Source organism: Lepidochelys olivacea, assembly GCF_965140295.1.
Source record: "Lepidochelys olivacea isolate rLepOli2 genome assembly, chromosome: 1".
NCBI lineage: Eukaryota > Metazoa > Chordata > Testudines > Cheloniidae > Lepidochelys > Lepidochelys olivacea.
The window spans coordinates 209,554,644-209,573,557 of record NC_140411.1 but is presented as its reverse complement, the minus strand read 5'-3'; the positions used below and the strand labels follow the sequence as shown (position 1 = coordinate 209,573,557).

The 18,914-nt window shown below is 44.3% G+C and overlaps 1 protein-coding gene across 2 annotated transcripts in view; it reads right to left on the bottom strand.

Annotated features, from left to right (window-relative positions):
• The window catches only part of ATP6V1A (ATPase H+ transporting V1 subunit A), a 37,355-nt gene extending 18,529 nt beyond the window's left edge, over positions 1-18,826 (bottom strand). Inside the window, exons 1-4 of one of the 2 annotated variants that reach the window (XM_084642343.1) lie at positions 18,679-18,826; positions 3,867-3,962; positions 2,683-2,811; positions 468-682 (exon numbers count right to left, since the gene is read on the bottom strand). In XM_084642343.1, coding sequence (XP_084498469.1) covers positions 468-682; positions 2,683-2,811; positions 3,867-3,948 — 426 coding nt within the window. In that variant the 5' untranslated portion in view covers positions 3,949-3,962; positions 18,679-18,826. Of the gene's footprint in view, positions 1-467; positions 683-2,682; positions 2,812-3,866; positions 3,963-7,954; positions 8,088-18,678 lie in introns of those variants that run through there. The other variant, XM_084642344.1, reaches the window with a different exon arrangement.
• Between the last annotated feature and the right edge of the window lie 88 nt (positions 18,827-18,914).

Sequence of the window (18,914 nt, the reverse complement as noted above, 5' to 3'; positions counted from 1 at the left end):
TAGGCAATGGAAAGTGAGGTACTAGAAGGCGGCAATCAGATCAAAGATTGCATGTTTCAGCAGCGAGGCCGTCTTCAGGGTTGACAAAATCACTTGGCTAGAAGTATTCCATTTGCAGAGGTATACCACCCTCTCCCAGAAAGCAGATGCGTTAGAGAGCTATAGCTATCCTACTTGCTATGCCCAGCATGTTCCCATTAATTCTCTTTATTGTACTGTAAAGACATCCAGTTTAATAGGTACCAATGTATTTCCCAACAGTGCCACCTAGCATCACGTCAGTGGTACAGTGACCTGCTCTTTCATAGCCACTTTGCCTTAATCCACCAGTATGCCCATCCTCAAGCGCACTGGACTTCTGTTTCACAGACACAATGTATCTGAAAATGTGACAATTCATCACTGCACGTTCTTCCCCCACACTGCAATGTGCCTGGGGGATTTTTGGCAGCTTTGTCATAGCCTACCCGCAGGTTTTTGGAAGGTGAAAAGTCCCATTTGAGGTCTTTGCTCAGAGCTGACACGTTGACACCTCTGGGGATGTAGATACTTTGGGTCTGAGTGCTGATGTCTGTCAGAGGCCTCTGGATACCATCAAAAATGGCCCCCATAATGCCAGGGCCAAGTTCCACTGAGAGGGGTTTACCAGTCCGGAGTACAGGATCTCCTACAGACACACCAGCTAAAGAGGCCTGTTCAGGAAAAGCTCATCCATACATTTACCAAAAGACGCTTTATCTCACCAATTCAATTGCTCAGGTTGTGCAATGCACTGTATTGCAAAGGAGATAAGCATTCAGCCTCTATTCTCATACCTCGGGCTGGAATAATTAAGATTGACGTTTTCACTCTCCAGAGAGGAGACACTAAATATTTTCCCTTATGATCACTAGTCTCGAGCCACAAAATGGAAAAGTTTACTGGAAACTCACAACCATATTTAGAGATCCAAAGAGGACAGATAAAAGCTAGCTCATCTCTAAAGAGCCTCATGTGACTTACACCTCCTGAGGAGAGGATAAGAGAATGAGTCACAGGTGACAGTTGCCATTTAATATGCTGTAGGAAGGTGCTCACATACCATGGTGATGAGGGCTGTATAAGGGCTCTTCCCATGTGAAATTAACCTGTGGAGTCAGTCGGCAAGAGGTCTATTCTCCATTTAAGCCCTCAAAATAGAACTTCAGCCAGACTTCATGGCCCACATAGTACTTTTGCACAGAGATGGAAACATTGTGGCAGACTCCAAGTTTAATGACTCCCTCCCTGATAGTCTCCCTCCTTCTTCAACATCATTATCTATTACCATCATCACCACTACTAGATGGTACATTTTTGTAGCAAGCAAGTTTGGATCAATAGAATGGATTTCCCAAGGATACATGTGTAATATGCTCATGTTTAGCAGCGAAATCTGAATCCACCCAAAGGATGAATCCTTCCCAATTTTAAAGCTGTATTAGGATATTTTAATAGTACACACTTTTTGAAACCAAAGCAAAAACCACCCCCAAAAACTGAATTTGCTTGGTAGCGCTGGTATTTGATGTTTGTATTTGTCAATGAACAAATACAGTCCAGTTACCAAGTTCAAGTGTAACTGATGTTAGACATTAAATTAGGACTGAGGTTCAAGGAGGTGTGATAGAAATTTCCTTCTATATCCTCGAAAAACTTTACTGGGCTTATAAGTAACCGCTTTAGGGGGGAGATGTAATGTGATGTGTGGGAGTTCAAAGGACTATGCTGAGAAAGGCAGGAATGAACTTTTGGGACTTCAAATGTGAAGTAGATTTCCGGGGAAATATCTAGAGAGAGGTTTATGCGAATTCCCCACCTCCAGTCATACAAAATTCCAGCCTTTTGACGCTGTATCTGAGGACAGGATGACATTCTGCTGATTACCTGTTCTGGGAGGTTGGCGATCGAAGGCCTGAGCTATAAAAGAAACAGGCTGATCTGTCCAGTCTGCGTTCTGGTTCTCCGTCTGAGATAGTTATGAACTTGTAATGATGGAGAAAGTCCAGTTGCGGTTTTGAAAGACTGACTCCTACTAAAGCCCGAGGCTGGAGTTGGTGAACCTGGTGAGCTTTTTAGCATGCGTGTAGATTCTTTTATTATTTTTAATATGTTTTCTCTGTATTACTTTCACTTTTAGAATAAAGGTGCTGGTTTATGTAGAGCTGTATGGTAACTTGTAACTTCTGGCAATTTCTCTGTTCATAGCCTCTGGAAAGGAAGCAAAGCCCAGACACTGGCCTGTACAGGCAGCCTGGCTTGCTGGGAATATCACAGTGTAGGCAAGGAACTGTGCAGCCTGGAAATACTCTAGTTAGGAGGGAGTGAGACACAGGTCTCTGTCCAAGAGAAATGATGGCTGAGGAACCGGTAGCCTAGAGTGGGTGCCCTGCACGGGCCAGAAAGTAAATACAGGTGCAGTTGCCTTGAACTGGAACAATAGGTACTGGGTATATTATGCAAGTCTTATACAAGCAGATGTGTACTTTGAAGACTGTCATTACCAGGGTTGTGCAATTATAGCAGTGTAAGGGATAAGGAACAGAGATGGCTTCTGTGATCTGGTCCCACTGAGGTTTGTTTATTTGCTCTACTGTACTCATCATCCTACCTGTTAGGATTACTTAGTTTGACAGGCCTTAAAGACACCAATGAGAAGGATACAGGTTTCTTCATACACCTGGATAGTGGCCATATCACCCTCCAGCCGGATAATTTCTCCCACCAGTTCACAGTGGCCAACTCGTACCAACTCGTACATAGCTGCACCTGCCATGTTGCAGGCAGTGACCACTGAAAAAGAAAAACACCTGGGTGAAACCATTTCACATCTTGTCTGAAGAAGTCTGCTAACCCAGCAGAGAATGTAGAGTGCTGGAAAGCAGAGGCCTGGTACCCAGTCAGTCCATGTAAGCAGTAAGCCGGTCTGGGAGGCACAACTGCAGAGCTTAGAAACCAAAACAAAAAACTGTCCTGTGCTTATTATTCCTGCTCTGGGGCCTATGGCCAGGTACCATCATACCATAGTAGTCTATAGACAGCTGTAATTCATATCCAGGATATGCCCTGTACTCAGCACAAGATTAAGAAGGTTTAAGGTTCTAAATGACTATCCTCCCAAATCCCTCTATAAAGACACTCCTTCCCCAAAGCCCATCATGAGCACATTCGCCTCTGGGAAAAAGTAAAAAAAAACAAAACAAGACACCCCCACTACTCTGACATCAGACCATCTGGTGTATTGTCTATTTAACTTATGGAGTGTGCTGGGGCAGGGACTGTGCCATTTATTGTTACTATTTGTATTTGATAAGTTTGATTTTGCAGGAAAGTGACAGATGATTTTTAAACAGATCTTTAAAGTTGATAGAGCCTTTGCCACCTGATTAGAACTATTTTAAAGCAGATTATATTTTGGCCCTAAGCTACTTCACTATCCTAAATGACCAGAAACTAACTACAATAGTTTAGACACTGGCTTATGAATTAAACTGTTATGTTTAAGAGATTCCTAAAGTTGTCCCGCTTCCTTCAATACAATGCCCTCTAATACACAGGGTTTGACATACAGGAGGACATGCATCCACTGTGGCCGATGTATAATAAATAAAATACATAGTAACACCTTGCTGACATTTCCCATGCTGGTGGCTCCCAATTTAGTACACATGTGTAACGCAGCAGACAGTTCTTTGAGGGCTCTGTGCTAGGTAGAGTGGGGGGGAAACAATTAACCACTTAGAAAAGCTTCACTGTGCTTCCTCCAAGAGGATATAAAGGTCCATGAAACAGTTTTCATAATACAATGTTGAACCCACGTGGGCCATCCCCAACCAAGCAGCACCTACCAGGTCCTGAGACTCCATGGACGTAGCCAAACACGCTCTCCCTGTCTTCATCTCGGATTTTGGGTAGCTTGGAAAAGTTCATCTTGCCCAGTTTACCTGCCCAGTAAGAAGACAATCAACAGTTCGTTCTATACAGAGCAGGAAGAGACCTAACCCAGTGAGTAGCAGGCTCCCCTTTTCCAGTGCTTCCAATTAAAGCCCACTGCAGGAGTCTCAAAATTCATGTGGACTCATGCACCTTAACTCCCCCCTCCACCACTATGAATTCATAGCCAGCTATAGCCAAGAGTGGTTTGCTTGGTTTAATTCAGCAAGACATACTAGTATGAGCAAGCTTTATTACCAATAACATGGGGCCCTGTACTGACAGTGTCACAAAGAGCTTATTATGGAACTGCTTCCACCCTGATTTTAACAGCAGAAATCACTAAGTACAGCAAACTATGCTTTGAATGTATTATTTTAAGCTCAAAGTTCATCTCCCACTCCCCTCCCCCTTGCTGAAAGGCTCACTTCAATCTGCAACATTTACTAGAATGATAAGTGATTTCACAACTTTCAAACCAGCATTTCTGAGCTGCGTAAGTACGGTATGCAGCCTAAAGTACCACTATGCCTGGAATTCCCCCAGTGCATTTTTATAACAAACGCTGAAAAGTGGTGCTATCTCTCTGTGACTGCTACAGCAAATGTACTCCTTCTACAAGTCAAGTGATGCCAACACCACAGCATCCAGCTGCTATATGCTCCCTTGTTAAACAGCTGTATAGATTCTGCAGGGCTAACAGGAGGCCTTATACTTACTAATTGGGAAAGACTTAAAAATAGATTTAGAGTTTAAAAACAAGGATTTGCAAAACAGCTCCTCATTGACTGGCCACAAACAGACTGTAGATGCACGTTCTTCCTGTAGTAACTGGCCGTAGGGCTGCACTGCGCTTTAGGTGCAGATAACAGCCCTTTGCTTGGTGTGTGTTACCTTGGAAACTCCCCACAATGTTACTGATCTAAGTGGGCATCACTTGCTACTCGTATGTTAATTCACTCCTAGAACAAATCAAAATAAAGGGTTGGGAAAAGCCCTGGAGACTGGCTGCTCTGTGTATCCACAGGGCAGATCAGATACAGCCAACAGCAGTTCATCCCCACCATCAAACCAACCCTGGAGAACTGAGTTCAGGCTCACAGCGCACCCTATGCCCAGTGTCTCTGTTGAAACAGTTAACAAGGGGGTTTATCATGGCTTGAAAAACTTGCCCCATAAACCGACTACCCCTTGTAAAAGATGCATGTGCTGCTAATCCATCTGCACATACACATCGCCTATCCCACCCGCCTTGCAGGGTTCCTCTTCCCAGTCTGCTCTCTAGGGATAGTAGGGAGAAGGCTGCTGCTCTCCAGGGCACATAGGGCTCAGTCTCTCAGTTCTTCCATTGTACATGGGCCCTCTGCTCTTCCCTAGCCCCACTCAGCCAGAATTCCTACTCACCCTGAGCAAGCAGGTTTTTTCAAGCCCAAGTGCTCACTCATGGTAGTGGTTTGTGTGATGTGGATACCCATTTATTCATTTCTCTAGCCACCAAAGAGATGATCATGACTCAGTCCCTACCAACTTGAATGGGAACTGGTAACCTAGAGATCAAAGACTGGGTGTTCCATTTCTAGTTCCTAGAGCTACCTAGTCCTTCTGGGCACAAAGTGTCCTGTGACCGTGCAGGACCTCAGGAACAGAGTGGAGTCCTCAGCACTGTGAAACTAGACTGTGTAGCTTAGCATTAGAAGCCAATTTCAAAAAGTTTGTTGAGAATTCCGTCAGCTATTTGACAACTCCAAGAGGGTGTCGTGACCAAAAGGCCACCTGAAGCTCAGGAGTCGCAGGCAAGGGAATCGGTGCAGCAGTGGCTCCAGCAGCGTTATTCCACATGCCCCACTGAACAAGCAGCAAGACTTAGAATTCCACCCAGAACGTGTACGCCAAGAGATCATTCACAGATGGATGCTCCAGAGCCATTAACACCACGGCAGGGTTAGTTCCTACCTACACAATCCTTAAAAAGGTGAAGCAAAGACTAATCTACATTCTGATGGGACTGAACCATGAGAGGTAAAAAGTTGCTCCTCCTCATCCATACTCCCACCTAGCTTAACAGAGGCATACAAGGGACTTGATCAGGTCACACCATTCTAGGTCAGTTCCTTCTGGAGCTCAAACACAAACTGTTCAGATCAGGAAGGTCAGCTGTGAGCCAAAGCCAGTGAGGTTATTTGAAAGGGTTTAACTCCTCTTCAGTCAGATTTTTTGAAGAGCTCACAGCAGGCGGCAAAAGCAATCATTCCAAGGACAGACAAGCACATGCATTTAGACCTGCAGCAAAAACACCCTACCTAGATCTTGTCCATCTTTCATCCAGACGGTCAATCTCCTCCACTTCTCTAGCATTCCCATTCCCCACTTGCTTCCCTGTACTTTGTCCAGAAGGCTACCAAAGTAATTTTCCTCACCCACCACTCTCTCCAGGTGGAATGTTTTGGAATCATTCCATTAGACTGCCCTTGACCCAACCATTTCAAGCTCCTCATCCTGACCTTTAAGGATATGCCTACACTGCAGCTGGGAGGTACAACTCGCACATGCATACCTCCAACTAGCATGCTAAAATAGTAGTGGGGACATTGTGGCACAGGCAGTGGCTCAGGCTAGCCACCTGAGCTCAGACCCATGGGGTGGATGGGCTTGAATTTGGGTGACTAGTCCAAATGGCTGCCCATGCTGCACTGACCACACTGCTATTTTTGACATGCTGACATAGCATGAGTCTATCTGGGCTGGGAATCACACCTCCCAGCTGCAGTGTAGGCATGCCCAATGTCTGCACAGCACTGCTCTGGCCTACACCTCTCCAAAACCAACATCCACTGCTAAGGTTTCCACTGCCCTGGCAACGAAACCTGCTTCAGCACTCCCTTCGGATCCTTCTCCCACATGGTCAGAGCAGCCTCCACATCCTGCTGCACCAAGCCATGAGCCCCAGAAGCACTGACACCTTTCTCAAGAGGTTATGATCCTTGAAATACTGAACACTATTCAGAAACCACTGTTCTGCATCTCCCCCACTGAGATACCTGGTAGCTAGTGCTCAGGTTGGTTCTGCAGGTTTTCATCTTAGCCTGTATGGTCAACTCCTTCGGGGGCAAGACTGTCACTATATTCTGTACTGTGCCCCCCCACACTGGTGGAACTCATCCATGTGCTATAGGAGGCTGCTATCTGCCAGCCAGCATTGCACTATGAGCACAGATTGTGATTGTGTTTAGTATTTAACCACCACCACACTACTGACCTTCATCAGCCAAGACCACCTTAATATGTTAACAGAGCTGGACACAAGGATTTTACTAAATTCTTTTAGTCCCTTAAGAGGATTCCCCCAGCCCCTGAGGTTAAACATTACACACAGTTCACTTTTCCTTGGTTACCCGCAGCGTGAGCAGAGCAGTTACATAGAATGTAACAGACTAACAAGCATTACTGACCAGTTTTGTTTTTTTAATAAAAAGCTGAAAAAACCTGATTTTAAAGATCCTTTCAGAGTGGCCTTCTAGAGAGAAGATGAATGTATTCTGTCCAAAACCCTGCAGTAATAGCAGACCTCAGAACACAACCAGATTCAGACTTAGCTGGTTGAAAGCTATGCAAGTACACCACGAATCTAACTAGTCATTTTATAATGGAAATCCATAAGTAACAGACAGAAAAGCCCCAAATCCAGTAGTTTTCTACCTAGATTCCCCCCAATAAAATCATTTGACTGCAGAGAAGACCCCCAAAAAGTGAAAGATTTTCTGCTGCCAGTGTAAGAAAGCACCCAATATTCTCTGTCATGATTACTATCTTTTGCCTTTTAAATTTGATATGCGATCATTGATGGAGAGACGTTCAATTCCATTCAAAGTTTGAGCCCCATATCCTTGGACGAAAATTGGTTTAGGAATTAAGACCCTGGTGAGATGATCATAAAGTGCCTTTTTCTAGCAGGAAGCAAATGACTCTCGATTTATCATACCATAAATATCAAAGGATTTCTTACCTTGCTTTGTAAGGGAAAGGGGGAGGCAAAAAATCCACAGGCCAGATGAAGCAACCCAGATTTCAGCACTAAAGTAGCAGCACTTAGTAGCAAATGACTGTCCTTCCCAAAAGGCCCTCCAACCCCCTTACACAGAGGGATGCAAAAAGCCTGCTGCAGAGGGGGAAGAAATTCCAGGCACACAGCAAAGACACAGTCACCTGACTTGATGACTCATCAGTCTCTCCCCAACAGCACTGAGAATGCTGCAATAGCAAATCAAGCTGCTCCAGGCCCATCTGAGCTCTTGTTCCTAAATACAGCTTCACTGTATTAGCTGTCAGGAGGTAAAAGGAACATCATGGTTCGTAGCAAGTTCTTCCTGCAAAGGTCTCTAGGGGAAAAGCTAGTAAATTCAGCTTTGGAAATTAACATCCTTAAACAAAATCCTTAAAAGAAGCAGAATTTTCCTACACTTTCTACTAGCTGCTTAAGTCAGTCTATACAATCAGTTAATTCACTTTCAGATTTCATACATCAGTTTCAGTACCAAGTTCTATCTAGTTATTTCTTGGTGGTTTTACATAGCTACGCATGCACATCAAGCAGCACAGTAACTAGCCGAACGTGAGACGCAAATTCGAGCGCAGTTTTAAAGAATGACTGTTTCTTACTGCTCAGTCAACAGCAGCCTGTGAATGGAACACCGCTGCGACAGTGAAGAAACAGGGGAAAGAATCTGCAATACTACTTATGGCTTAAAATAGGGAATGAACTCATGGTAAGGTAAGGAATAAGTCCATATGGTGATTTAATGCTGTTAAAATTAAAAACCTTCTCTAGCTTAGCAAGCAGAAGAAGGGTATTAGCTATGAGGACCAATGTTCTTGGAGTAACAACTGCTAGAATTTGCTGTGGAAAATAGTTACATGACAACAGCGAGCTCTGCACTATATAAAAAGACAGGGGAAGATGTGAGCCCTGCCTCAAAGAGCCAGTAGGTCTTTGAAGAAGTCTCCTCCACCTTAAAATAGTTGCCTCAAAAACAAAAATAGGCACACAGTTACTATCCCTTCTCATTAGGACAATAGCATAGATGCTGCCACTCCACCGTGCGCATCGCATGGGACATGTATTTTTTAAAAAGGACATCTTAATTGTAATGTAGTGTAACTAAGTGTTAAGGATCTAGAAGACAGACACTTTTAGGTCCTGCAACTGACAATATTAAGAAGTGGGCCCCTTCTCCCACATCATTTGGTTCTGTGGATGAAGGGAAAGCAGTGGATGTATTGTTTCTTGACTTTAGCAAAGCTTTTGACACGGTCTCCCATAGTATTCTTGTCAGCAAGTTAAGGAAGTATGGGCTGGATGAATGCACTATAAGGTGGGTAGAAAGCTGGCTAGATTGTCGGGCTCAACGGGTAGTGATCAATGGCTCCATGTCTAGTTGGCAGCCGGTATCAAGTGGAGTGCCCCAAGGGTCGGTCCTGGGGCCAGTTTTATTCAATATCTTCATAAATAATCTGGAGGATGGTGTGGATTGCACTCTCAGCAAATTTGCTGATACTAAACTGGGAGGAGTGGTAGATACGCTGGAGGGGAGGGATAGGATACAGAAGGACCTAGACCAATTGGAAGATTGGGCCAAAAGGAATCTGATGAGGTTCAATAAGGATAAGTGCAGGGTCCTGCACTTAGGACGGAAGAACCCAATGCACAGCTACAGACTAGGGACCGAATGGCTAGGCAGCAGTTCTGCGGAAAAGGACCTAGGGGTGACAGTGGACGAGAAGCTGGATATGAGTCAGCAGTGTGCCCTTGTTGCCAAGAAGGCCAATGGCATTTTGGGATGTATAAGTAGGGGCATAGCAAGCAGATCGAGGGACGTGATCGTTCCCCTCTATTCGACATTGGTGAGGCCTCATCTGGAGTACTGTGTCCAGTTTTGGGCCCCACACTTCAAGAAGGATGTGGATAAATTGGAGAGAGTCCAGCGAAGGGCAACAAAAATGATTAGGGGACTGGAACACATGAGTTATGAGGAGAGGCTGAGGGAGCTGGGATTGTTTAGCCTGCAGAAGAGAAGAATGAGGGGGGATTTGATAGCTGCTTTCAACTACCTGAAAGGGGGTTCCAAAGAGGATGGCTCTAGACTGTTCTCAATGGTAGCAGATGACAGAACGAGGAGTAATGGTCTCAAGTTGCAGTGGGGGAGGTTTAGATTGGATATTAGGAAAAACTTTTTCACTAAGAGGATGGTGAAACACTGGAATGCGTTACCTAGGGAGGTGGTAGAATCTCCTTCCTTAGAGGTTTTTAAGGTCAGGCTTGACAAAGCCCTGGCTGGGATGATTTAACTGGGAATTGGTCCTGCTTTGAGCAGGGGGTTGGACTAGATGACCTTCTAGGGTCCCTTCCAACCCTGATATTCTATGATTCGCATTTCATCAGAGAAGTGTTTTCCTTTTCTTCTCATTCACTGACAGTTAGGGTTGCCAACCCCCAGGATTGTCCTGGAGATTAATCTTGAATTAACGATTATGTCATGTGATCAGACCTCCAGGAATACACCCAACCAAAATTGGCAACCCTACTGACCGTGTATTGTGGTCGGGCTCTCAACACTGGAGGGGCGGGAATGTTTTCAAATTTCACAGAAACTTGCTTTCATAAGTACTATTCCTATGTAGGGCACAGAAATGTTGACGAGCCCTGTATTGAAGGCCTCTCAGTAGATGATGTGGCTTTAAGGGAAGTTGTCACATGAGCATGGTTTATGGTAGTGTAATGTTTGAAAGCAGAAGCCCAGTCTCAATGCAACACTCTTTCCCCCCCCCACCCCAAAATGCAGAATTTTGCACTGAAAGACAGTCACTGGACTGTGAGCAAGTTTCAGCTCAGCTGCCCAGTGCATTGTAAGTTTTTCACATGCACAATGAGACTTTTTTTTAGTCAATTGCCAATTACTTCATTTCAAAGCCAGACCGATTTCATGTTGCAGAGGCTTTGAGAACCAGTCACTAGAAGCAGCACTGGAGGGTAAAAACAGAATTATTTTTAATCTGAAGGAGGCAAAGTTTTTTCCCTTCCTGCTTGTTTTTTCTTCAAAAATATCAAGAATGTGAAGTCTTGTTATTCTTTCATTTGAGAACTTCTTGGCTGACTTAGAAGAGTTGCCTGGGAGCAGTCTCAGCCCTTAATTAAAAGGTGCAATGGTGTTGAATCAGAGAGATCATTCCTCCCAACCGTTTGTCAGTAATTTGCATTTAATAATTGTATAAAAACTGTTTTTAAAAATAGCTTTGTCTGTTAGATTTCACTTCCTTACTACTTGAGATTTCATAACTCAAAGGAGGTCTGCAGACATCCATAGAGTTTCAGGGTGGCAAAGACAATGCGAAGTACAAATAGTCACGGCAAAAAAAAAAAAAAAATAAAATTCTGCACTAGGACCACTGTTACAAATATTAATTATCTCGAAATGGGGCAAACAGTGAAGCTACGTGTGACAAAACTATTTCAGTTAGTCAAAACCAGAGAAAAATTAACTTCAGAGAGATTTAAACAAGGTAGGTCAATAGGCAACATGATAGCAGGTGAAATTAAGTGTTTACAAATGCAAAGTAATCCACATTGAAGGGAATTATCTGAACTACTCAGACTTCTTACATGGTTATTAACTGTATTAACTCAGGAAAAAGACCAGGGCATTATTGTACAGAGTTCAGTGTGCAGCATGAGTCAAAAGAGTAAATATACTGGATTTCATAACAGAGTAGAGAACACAGAAATTATGATGCCACTATATAAACCAACAGTATACCCTCACCTGGAATACTGTACCAGTTCCGGTCACCACAGCTCAAAGGGCACAACAAAATTACAGGGGTTTCAGGAACGGGCAACAAGAGTAATTAGCAGCCTGCAAAAACTTTCATGAAAAGATATTTAAAAGATTGGGGCTACATACCTTAAAGAGAAGATAAGAAAAGATGTGATACAATAAATGGTATAGGTAAGGTAAATTGGGAACTTCTAACAACTATGTCTCATAATACAAAAGCAAAGGGACATTCAAAGAAACTGAAAGTGGCAAATTCAAATTGTGGAATTCATTGCCACAAGATATTACTAGGCTGAGAGTTTAAATGTCTAATTCTTGCTTGAGTTCTAAACATACAAACCTACGGCTTTTAAAAAAAAAGTTTTTGCAAGGCCATTGTGATAGAAGACAACAATATCCTAGACAAACCTTACTAAGTTTCATACCATTGGGGTTTATTGAACATAAAAACAGCCATACTGGGTCAGACCAAAGGTCGATCTAACCCAGTATCCTGTCTGTCAGTGGTCAATGCCAGGTGCTTTAGAGGGAATGAACAGAACAGGCAATCAAGTGATCCATCCCCTGTTGCCCATTCCCACCTTCTGGCAAACAGAGGCTAGGGCTGCTATATTTTGTATTTGTATTCAAAATACAAATGTTTGAGTACTATTGTGGGATTCTATAGAACTTCTTTAGGAGGAAACTGGGATTAATGCATCCTCTAGGAGATATTAGGAACTTCAAAGGACCTTTGGGAGATAATACACTGGACCCTTGCTAGAACGTGTGTCTATATAATGTGAATTCGGACATAACGTGGTCGCAGCCATGGATCCCAAATTTAAGTACTGTACAGTATACTCAAAAAAACTGTTGACGCAATAAATCGACCGCTGAGTGCTCTGTCGACTCTAGTACTCCACCAGAACGAGGAGCGCAAGCACAGTCAATGGGAGAGCGTCAGCTATTCATGTAGTTGAAGTTGCGCATCTTTGATCGACCTCGTGTGGTAGTGTAGACAAGCCCTAAGACGATTGCTGTAGGCCCAGAACACCATACAAATGTAATGTAATAAAAATTTACAGGTACAGTATTTATGTTTAGAAAAGTCAAAAATGGCAGGCAAAAGGCAGGCTTACTTGGTGCAGGACAAATTGGACGCTATCGAACAACTTAGAAATGGTGAAACCCAGGCAAAGATTAGCCGTGATATTGGCATTAACAAGTCCACCTTTTGTGGATGGCTAAAGAATGCTGACAAGCTCGGAACTTGCATTCATAACCTGGATGAAGAGCATGGCCTTCAAAGAAAACGAGCCCATTTAGCAAATGATGCCGATCTTGATTCTGCAGTGTACACATGGTTTGTGCAAGAACAGCAGAAAGGCATTCCGATCTCTGGTCTGCTTATAGCCATGCAATTCGACCTGGAACTTAATGGCGAATTCAGCAATTTTAAGGTGAGTTCAGGTTGGCTAAGGTGATTTCAGAAATGACACGGAATCTCTAAGATTGCAGTTTCGGGAGAAAAACGCTCTGCTGATGCAGACGCCAAGCAATCATACCCTGCAAAGCTGAGGGAAATTTTACATGCAGAGAGTTACTCGGAGGAACAGGTTTACAATGCAGACAAAACAGGAATTATAAAATGTTACCCGATAAAACCCTGCCTGTCAGAACAGATGAATGTAAGAAAGAATATAAACAGGCAAAAAGTCACCTTACTTTATTGTTTTGTGTGAATGCAAAATGCAAGCATAAATTAAAACCATTATGCATTGGAAAGTCTCGCATGCCTTGGTGCTGTCATCACGTAAATGTGAACTGCCTGCCATTTTCATACAAGAACTCCAAAAATTCCTGGATGAGAGATTTCTGAACAATGACTCTTCACCGAATTTGTCCCTTCTGTGCAAAAGCCTTTGAGGGCAAACTGCTTAGAAGAAAAGGCCGTTCTTTTGCTAGACAACTGTCCAGTGCATCCTCTGGCCTAAAGACTCAGAACCCATGATGGTAAAATATGGGTTGAATACTTACCTAAAAACCCGACTTTCAAAAATCCAGCCGCTTGATCAAGGTGTTATCGCCATTTTTAAGCGGCACTATTAATGAAACTTGGTACGACAAATGATAGAAAGCGAGTTGTCTGTCACTGATTTTCTGAAGAAGTTGATTATAAAAAAGACTTTTTACATTGTCAGCAATGCCTGGAATTTATTATGCGCCGAAACAATAAACCGCTGTTGGATGGTGGGACGGAGAGTGTCATTTGGCCACCCGCTCCTGGAAGAAAATGAAGAAAGCAGATCACAGTCTGACAAGGAATTCGACTTAGAGGAATTTACAGAAGAGGAAGTTGGAAGAACAGACATGGAGTGGATATAGGAGCTGTGCCAGCAACTGCCCGGGCTCAGGGTAACTGTTCCGCCACAAATTATCGAGTCCTGGATAAGAGGCGACAATGAAGCAGAAGAATTTTATCCCGTTGCTGAAAGTCTAATGGATGACCAAATTCTTCAGGCAGTATGACCAAACAACATTCCAGAAGCTGAAGAATTGGCCTTAGTCATGGAAGAGGAGGAAGATGAAGTGGACATCGTTCCAATGTCAACTGCGACCGTAGCTGGCTTAGAGACCGTTTTGAGATGCAAGACGTTGAGCCTATAAAAATTATGCAGCTACGTAGTCTTTTGCAGTTTGCTAAGCGGAAGCGGCACAGCAGCAAGAAGCAAAAGCAACTCACTGACTAAGAAAAACTAGACTATTTTATTGTAATGTCTACTTTAAATCTCTAATAAAGCAACACTTTTCGTCGTTTATTGTTTCCTTCAAGTCGGAGTTTATTTTCTAGGGTTTTCTATACTTTATGGATGTGACAATTACTGTATACAGTAATTTCATTTTAACACGGTCCCCACTATAACGCAGTACTAGGCATGGATCCCAAATCCCACATTCTAGCGAGGGTCTGGTGTACATGTGAAGTGGATTTCCTAAGAAATACTAAGGCAGAGGAGAATGCAAATGCCCCACCTGAAATCCACTTTTTTGAAGTTGCACTTTGAGCAGAGACCCATTGTCTGGCTGATTACCTATTCAGGGTCTCTTCAAAGAGCCAAACTGGATACATGAGTGACACAAAGGATAAACCCAAGTGCGAGCCAAAAGACTATTCCTGCCGTAGTCCACGTTGCAGGTGGGGTGATCACTGCTAAGCTTTTTTGGTATGTGTGTGAGGGTTCTTTAATTGTTTTAAAATGTTTTCTTTGCATTCCTTTAAACTTAAGAATAAAACATGCTTGCTTAGAAAGAACTGCGTGGCAATTTATACTGTGGCAACTACACTGTGTACTTTCTCTAAAGAGAGGTCAAAAGAAGCCTGTGTAGGCAGCCTGTCTTTTGCTGGGGATTTCACAGTATCATCAAGGGACCATGCAATGTGGAAATCTCTGAGAGAAGAGAGATAATTGACTCCACCCAAGAGAGGCAACAGCTGGGGAGCCAGAAACCTAGAGTGGGTGCCCTTGCTGGACCACTGAGGGGGAACCCAGGTGCAGTTGCCCTGAAGAAATCAAAGTGGTATTAGACATTTAAACAAATACAAAGTTACAATTTAAAAAAAGTTTAAGGATATAAGCCCTTACACCTTAGGACATTTTTAACAACCGGGAGTTAGGACGCCCAAGGGCAGGATATACCATTTTTGCCTCTATTACAGCGTGGCTCTTCTGAGGCAGTTGGTATGAGCCACTGTTAGACATGATATTGGACTAAAAGTCCACTGCTCTGATTCAGCAGGTCAGTTCCTTATTTTCTACTTTCTAAAAGAAAAAAAAAAAAAGAAAAAAGTTTCAGGCCTTGTGTTTTCACTATGAAGAAACAAAAATAATGCAGATAAGGCCAATTTTCCTTCCTTGGTAGATCACCTTTAAGTCCAGTGCACACATAGTGCCGGATCACCTCTAGGAAAAGAGGACCAAGAAGTTCTGGATCCACTATTTCCCTGGAATACAACATTAGGAGTTGACGGCTGTACCACAAAGGAAGAGGACTGTTCTGTTTTCCTCTATTCTACCCCTCTGAAGTAGACACTTCTCAAAACACACAGTGAGTAAGGGTGAAACACACAGGCATGATATTCCAGCTCAGTCCACTGTCTGGGTTTTCTTGATGCTGTTTCCCTCCAATAGGTCATGTGGACTTGACTGCTCAGGAAAAAAAAAGTCAGCAATATTTTCAAGTCGAAAGAAAATTTTGGAGTCATGTTGAAGGGAAAAAAATCTATTTTTGTTCTTCCCCTCCAACAGAAGCTCACACCTAACATGGTCAATGCAATCCCTTTGCTACTTTAAAGATGGATCTTTACCTTCCACCCAAAGAGACAGACTCTTCATAGACTTCTGGCCTTAGTCTTACTTCCTGTCTAACAGAGCTCATAGGATTTTCCTTATATTGTTTCCTGCTTCAAGTCCAGTAGCTGTACTTGAACTACAGCATATCTGTTTGAAAAAACATTTATTTTGGTAAATTGTTCCAATGGTTAATTACCCTCACTGTTAAAATCTGACACCTTATTTCCACTCTGAATTTGTCTAGCTGCAACTTCTCCCCATTGCATTTTGTTATTTGTCAACTAAAGAGCCCCCTATTATCAAAAATCTGTTCCCCTTGTAGGTACATATACACTGATCAAATCATCCCCTGAATCTTCTCTTTGATAAGATAAGGTAAGATAAATAGATTGAGTTTCTTACGTCTTCTCGCTATACAGCATAGTTTCCAATCTTTTGGACATTCTTGTAGCCCTTCTCTGAACCCTCTAAAATTTATCAACATCTTTCTTGATTTGTGGACACTAGAACTGGACACTATTCCAGCAGTGGTTGCACCAGTGCCAAGCAGAAGTAATATTACCTTCCTACTCTATATTTTCCCATTTAGACATCCAAGCATCAAATTAGGCCTTTGACCAGTGTCGTACTGGTAGCTAACATTCAGCTGATTATCCACCATTATTCCTAAAGTCCGTTTCCCCCGCACATAATCCCTGCTTCCCAAGATAGTCCCCGATCCTGTAAGAATGGCCTACGGTCTTTGTTCCCAGATTTATGACCTTACATCTGGCCATATTGAAACATAGTGTTTGTCTTCCCCCAGCTTACCAAGAGGTAATACCAGTGACCTGTTCTCTTGATTATTTACCACTCCCCCAATCTTTTGTCATCCGTAAATTTTAATCACTATTCATTTTTATCTCTAATAAAAAAACAAAAAGTTTTCTTAGCCCTATGCTATATCTGATCCCTGTGGGACATCCACCTGATTCTCCATTTACAATTACATGTTGAGACCCATCAGTTAATCAGTTTTTAACCCATTTAATGTGTGCCATGTTGATTTTGTTTTGCTATAGTTTGTTAATCAAGATGTCATGCAGTACCAAGTCAAATGCCTTACATAAGTCTATCACATCAACACTACCACCTTTATTAAACTTGTATTCTCAAAAATAATATCAAGATCTATTTTTGATAAATCCATGCAGATTGGCATTACTTATCCTCCTTTATTAGTTGAGTCCTCTATCAGAGATTCCATTATTTCATCTGAGATCCATCTCAGGCTGACAGGCCTATCTGTGCCTGTGCAAGCAAAAGGAGCAAGAGAAGAACACTTAATGAAAATTAATAAGAGCCTTAGATGTGGTGTCAGAGTTCTAAAAGAAGTCAGGGCTTGGTCTACACATGGAGCTCTTCAGGAACCAGTCCACATGTGGAGACACTTATTCCAGAATAAGACAGTCTAAAGCTGCAGGGGCTAAGAAAATTAGAGAACCACTCTTATGATCTCATACCACCAGATTATGCTAAGTGTAGTGGGGACACTGGATAGGGAGCCATACAGTGACTCTCCCTATGGGACTGAGTCACCTTATCAGATGATCTACAGTGGCTTCAAACAACAACGTTCAACGCCAACAGAAACATCCACATCCCCTTCCCTTAGTTAAGAACAGTGTCTGGATGAGGTAAGTACAAGAGATTGGAAAGGGGAGACTATAAATAGATACTTCAGATCAACTATCAAAGTAGTTGGAAGCATACAGCCAGTGTAGCTCTAGATTAAAGAGATTCAAGAGCCGTTTCACGTTCTCTTACTCTCCCATTGCTGAAATGGAAGTTCTCTGGGGCCTTCGAAATTGCGGCGCTAATTCCTTCACGGGGGACCCACTCAATAGCAGGATCAGCCCGCACAGCAGCATTTACAGGCGTTACTTGTGCAACGCCAGACACCGCAATGGAGCCGCTGCTAAACGCTGCCACCTTCCAGCCTCAGGTTAGCCGCCCCCCCCCCCGCCGCCCCCTTGTTCTGCATTTCAGGGGGGCGGTTTCGTTGCTTTTTTGTTTGCCAGGCTTGGCCCCCGGACCGCAGCAACAGGGGCGCGTCTTCATTCGGCCAGTAACCGGCAGGGTGCCCAGGCCGCCGGGTCACGCGTCAGCCCCGCAGCCCGGCTTCCCCCACCCCCGTAAGCACGGACCGGCCTCAGCTCCCGCGGCGCCAGCCGCCCCCAGGCCGGCAACGCGCGCGACCCCCCCTCCCCCGCCAGCGCCTCCCCCCCCCCCCGCCGCGAGTCGCAGCAGGGGCCCACAGGCCGCCAGAGCGACGCGCCCCGGACGCCGCAGCCAGAGCGGCGCAACGGGCCCGGGTACGTCACCACGGCCCTGCGCCCCCCGGCCCGAGCAGCATGGCCCGGCGGCGTCACGGGCGCGCGCGCGGGGGTGAGGTTGAAGAGCCCCCCGCGCGCTCGGCCGGCCTCGCCCACCCCCGGCTCGGCGCTTCCCACATCTGCCAGGTGACGACGTCTCGCGGCCGGGCGGGGGGGGGGGGGGGGAGGGGAGATGGGGGAGAGTCTCACCTGGGGCGGGCGCAGCCGAACCACTTCTTTTTCCCTTCACTTCAATGGCAGGCAGCGGCGATCAGCTGCTCATTCGCTCATAGGGCGCATGCTCCGAGTCACGAGCGTAGTCCCTGACCCGCCGGAAGTGAGGGAATCGGGAGACCTTCTAGTTTAAGGCTGGGGGTGTTTCTTTTAAATGACAGGTGGCCAATGCGGAGGCAGGCGATTGGCCTTCCAGGGCCACGTGACAGGAC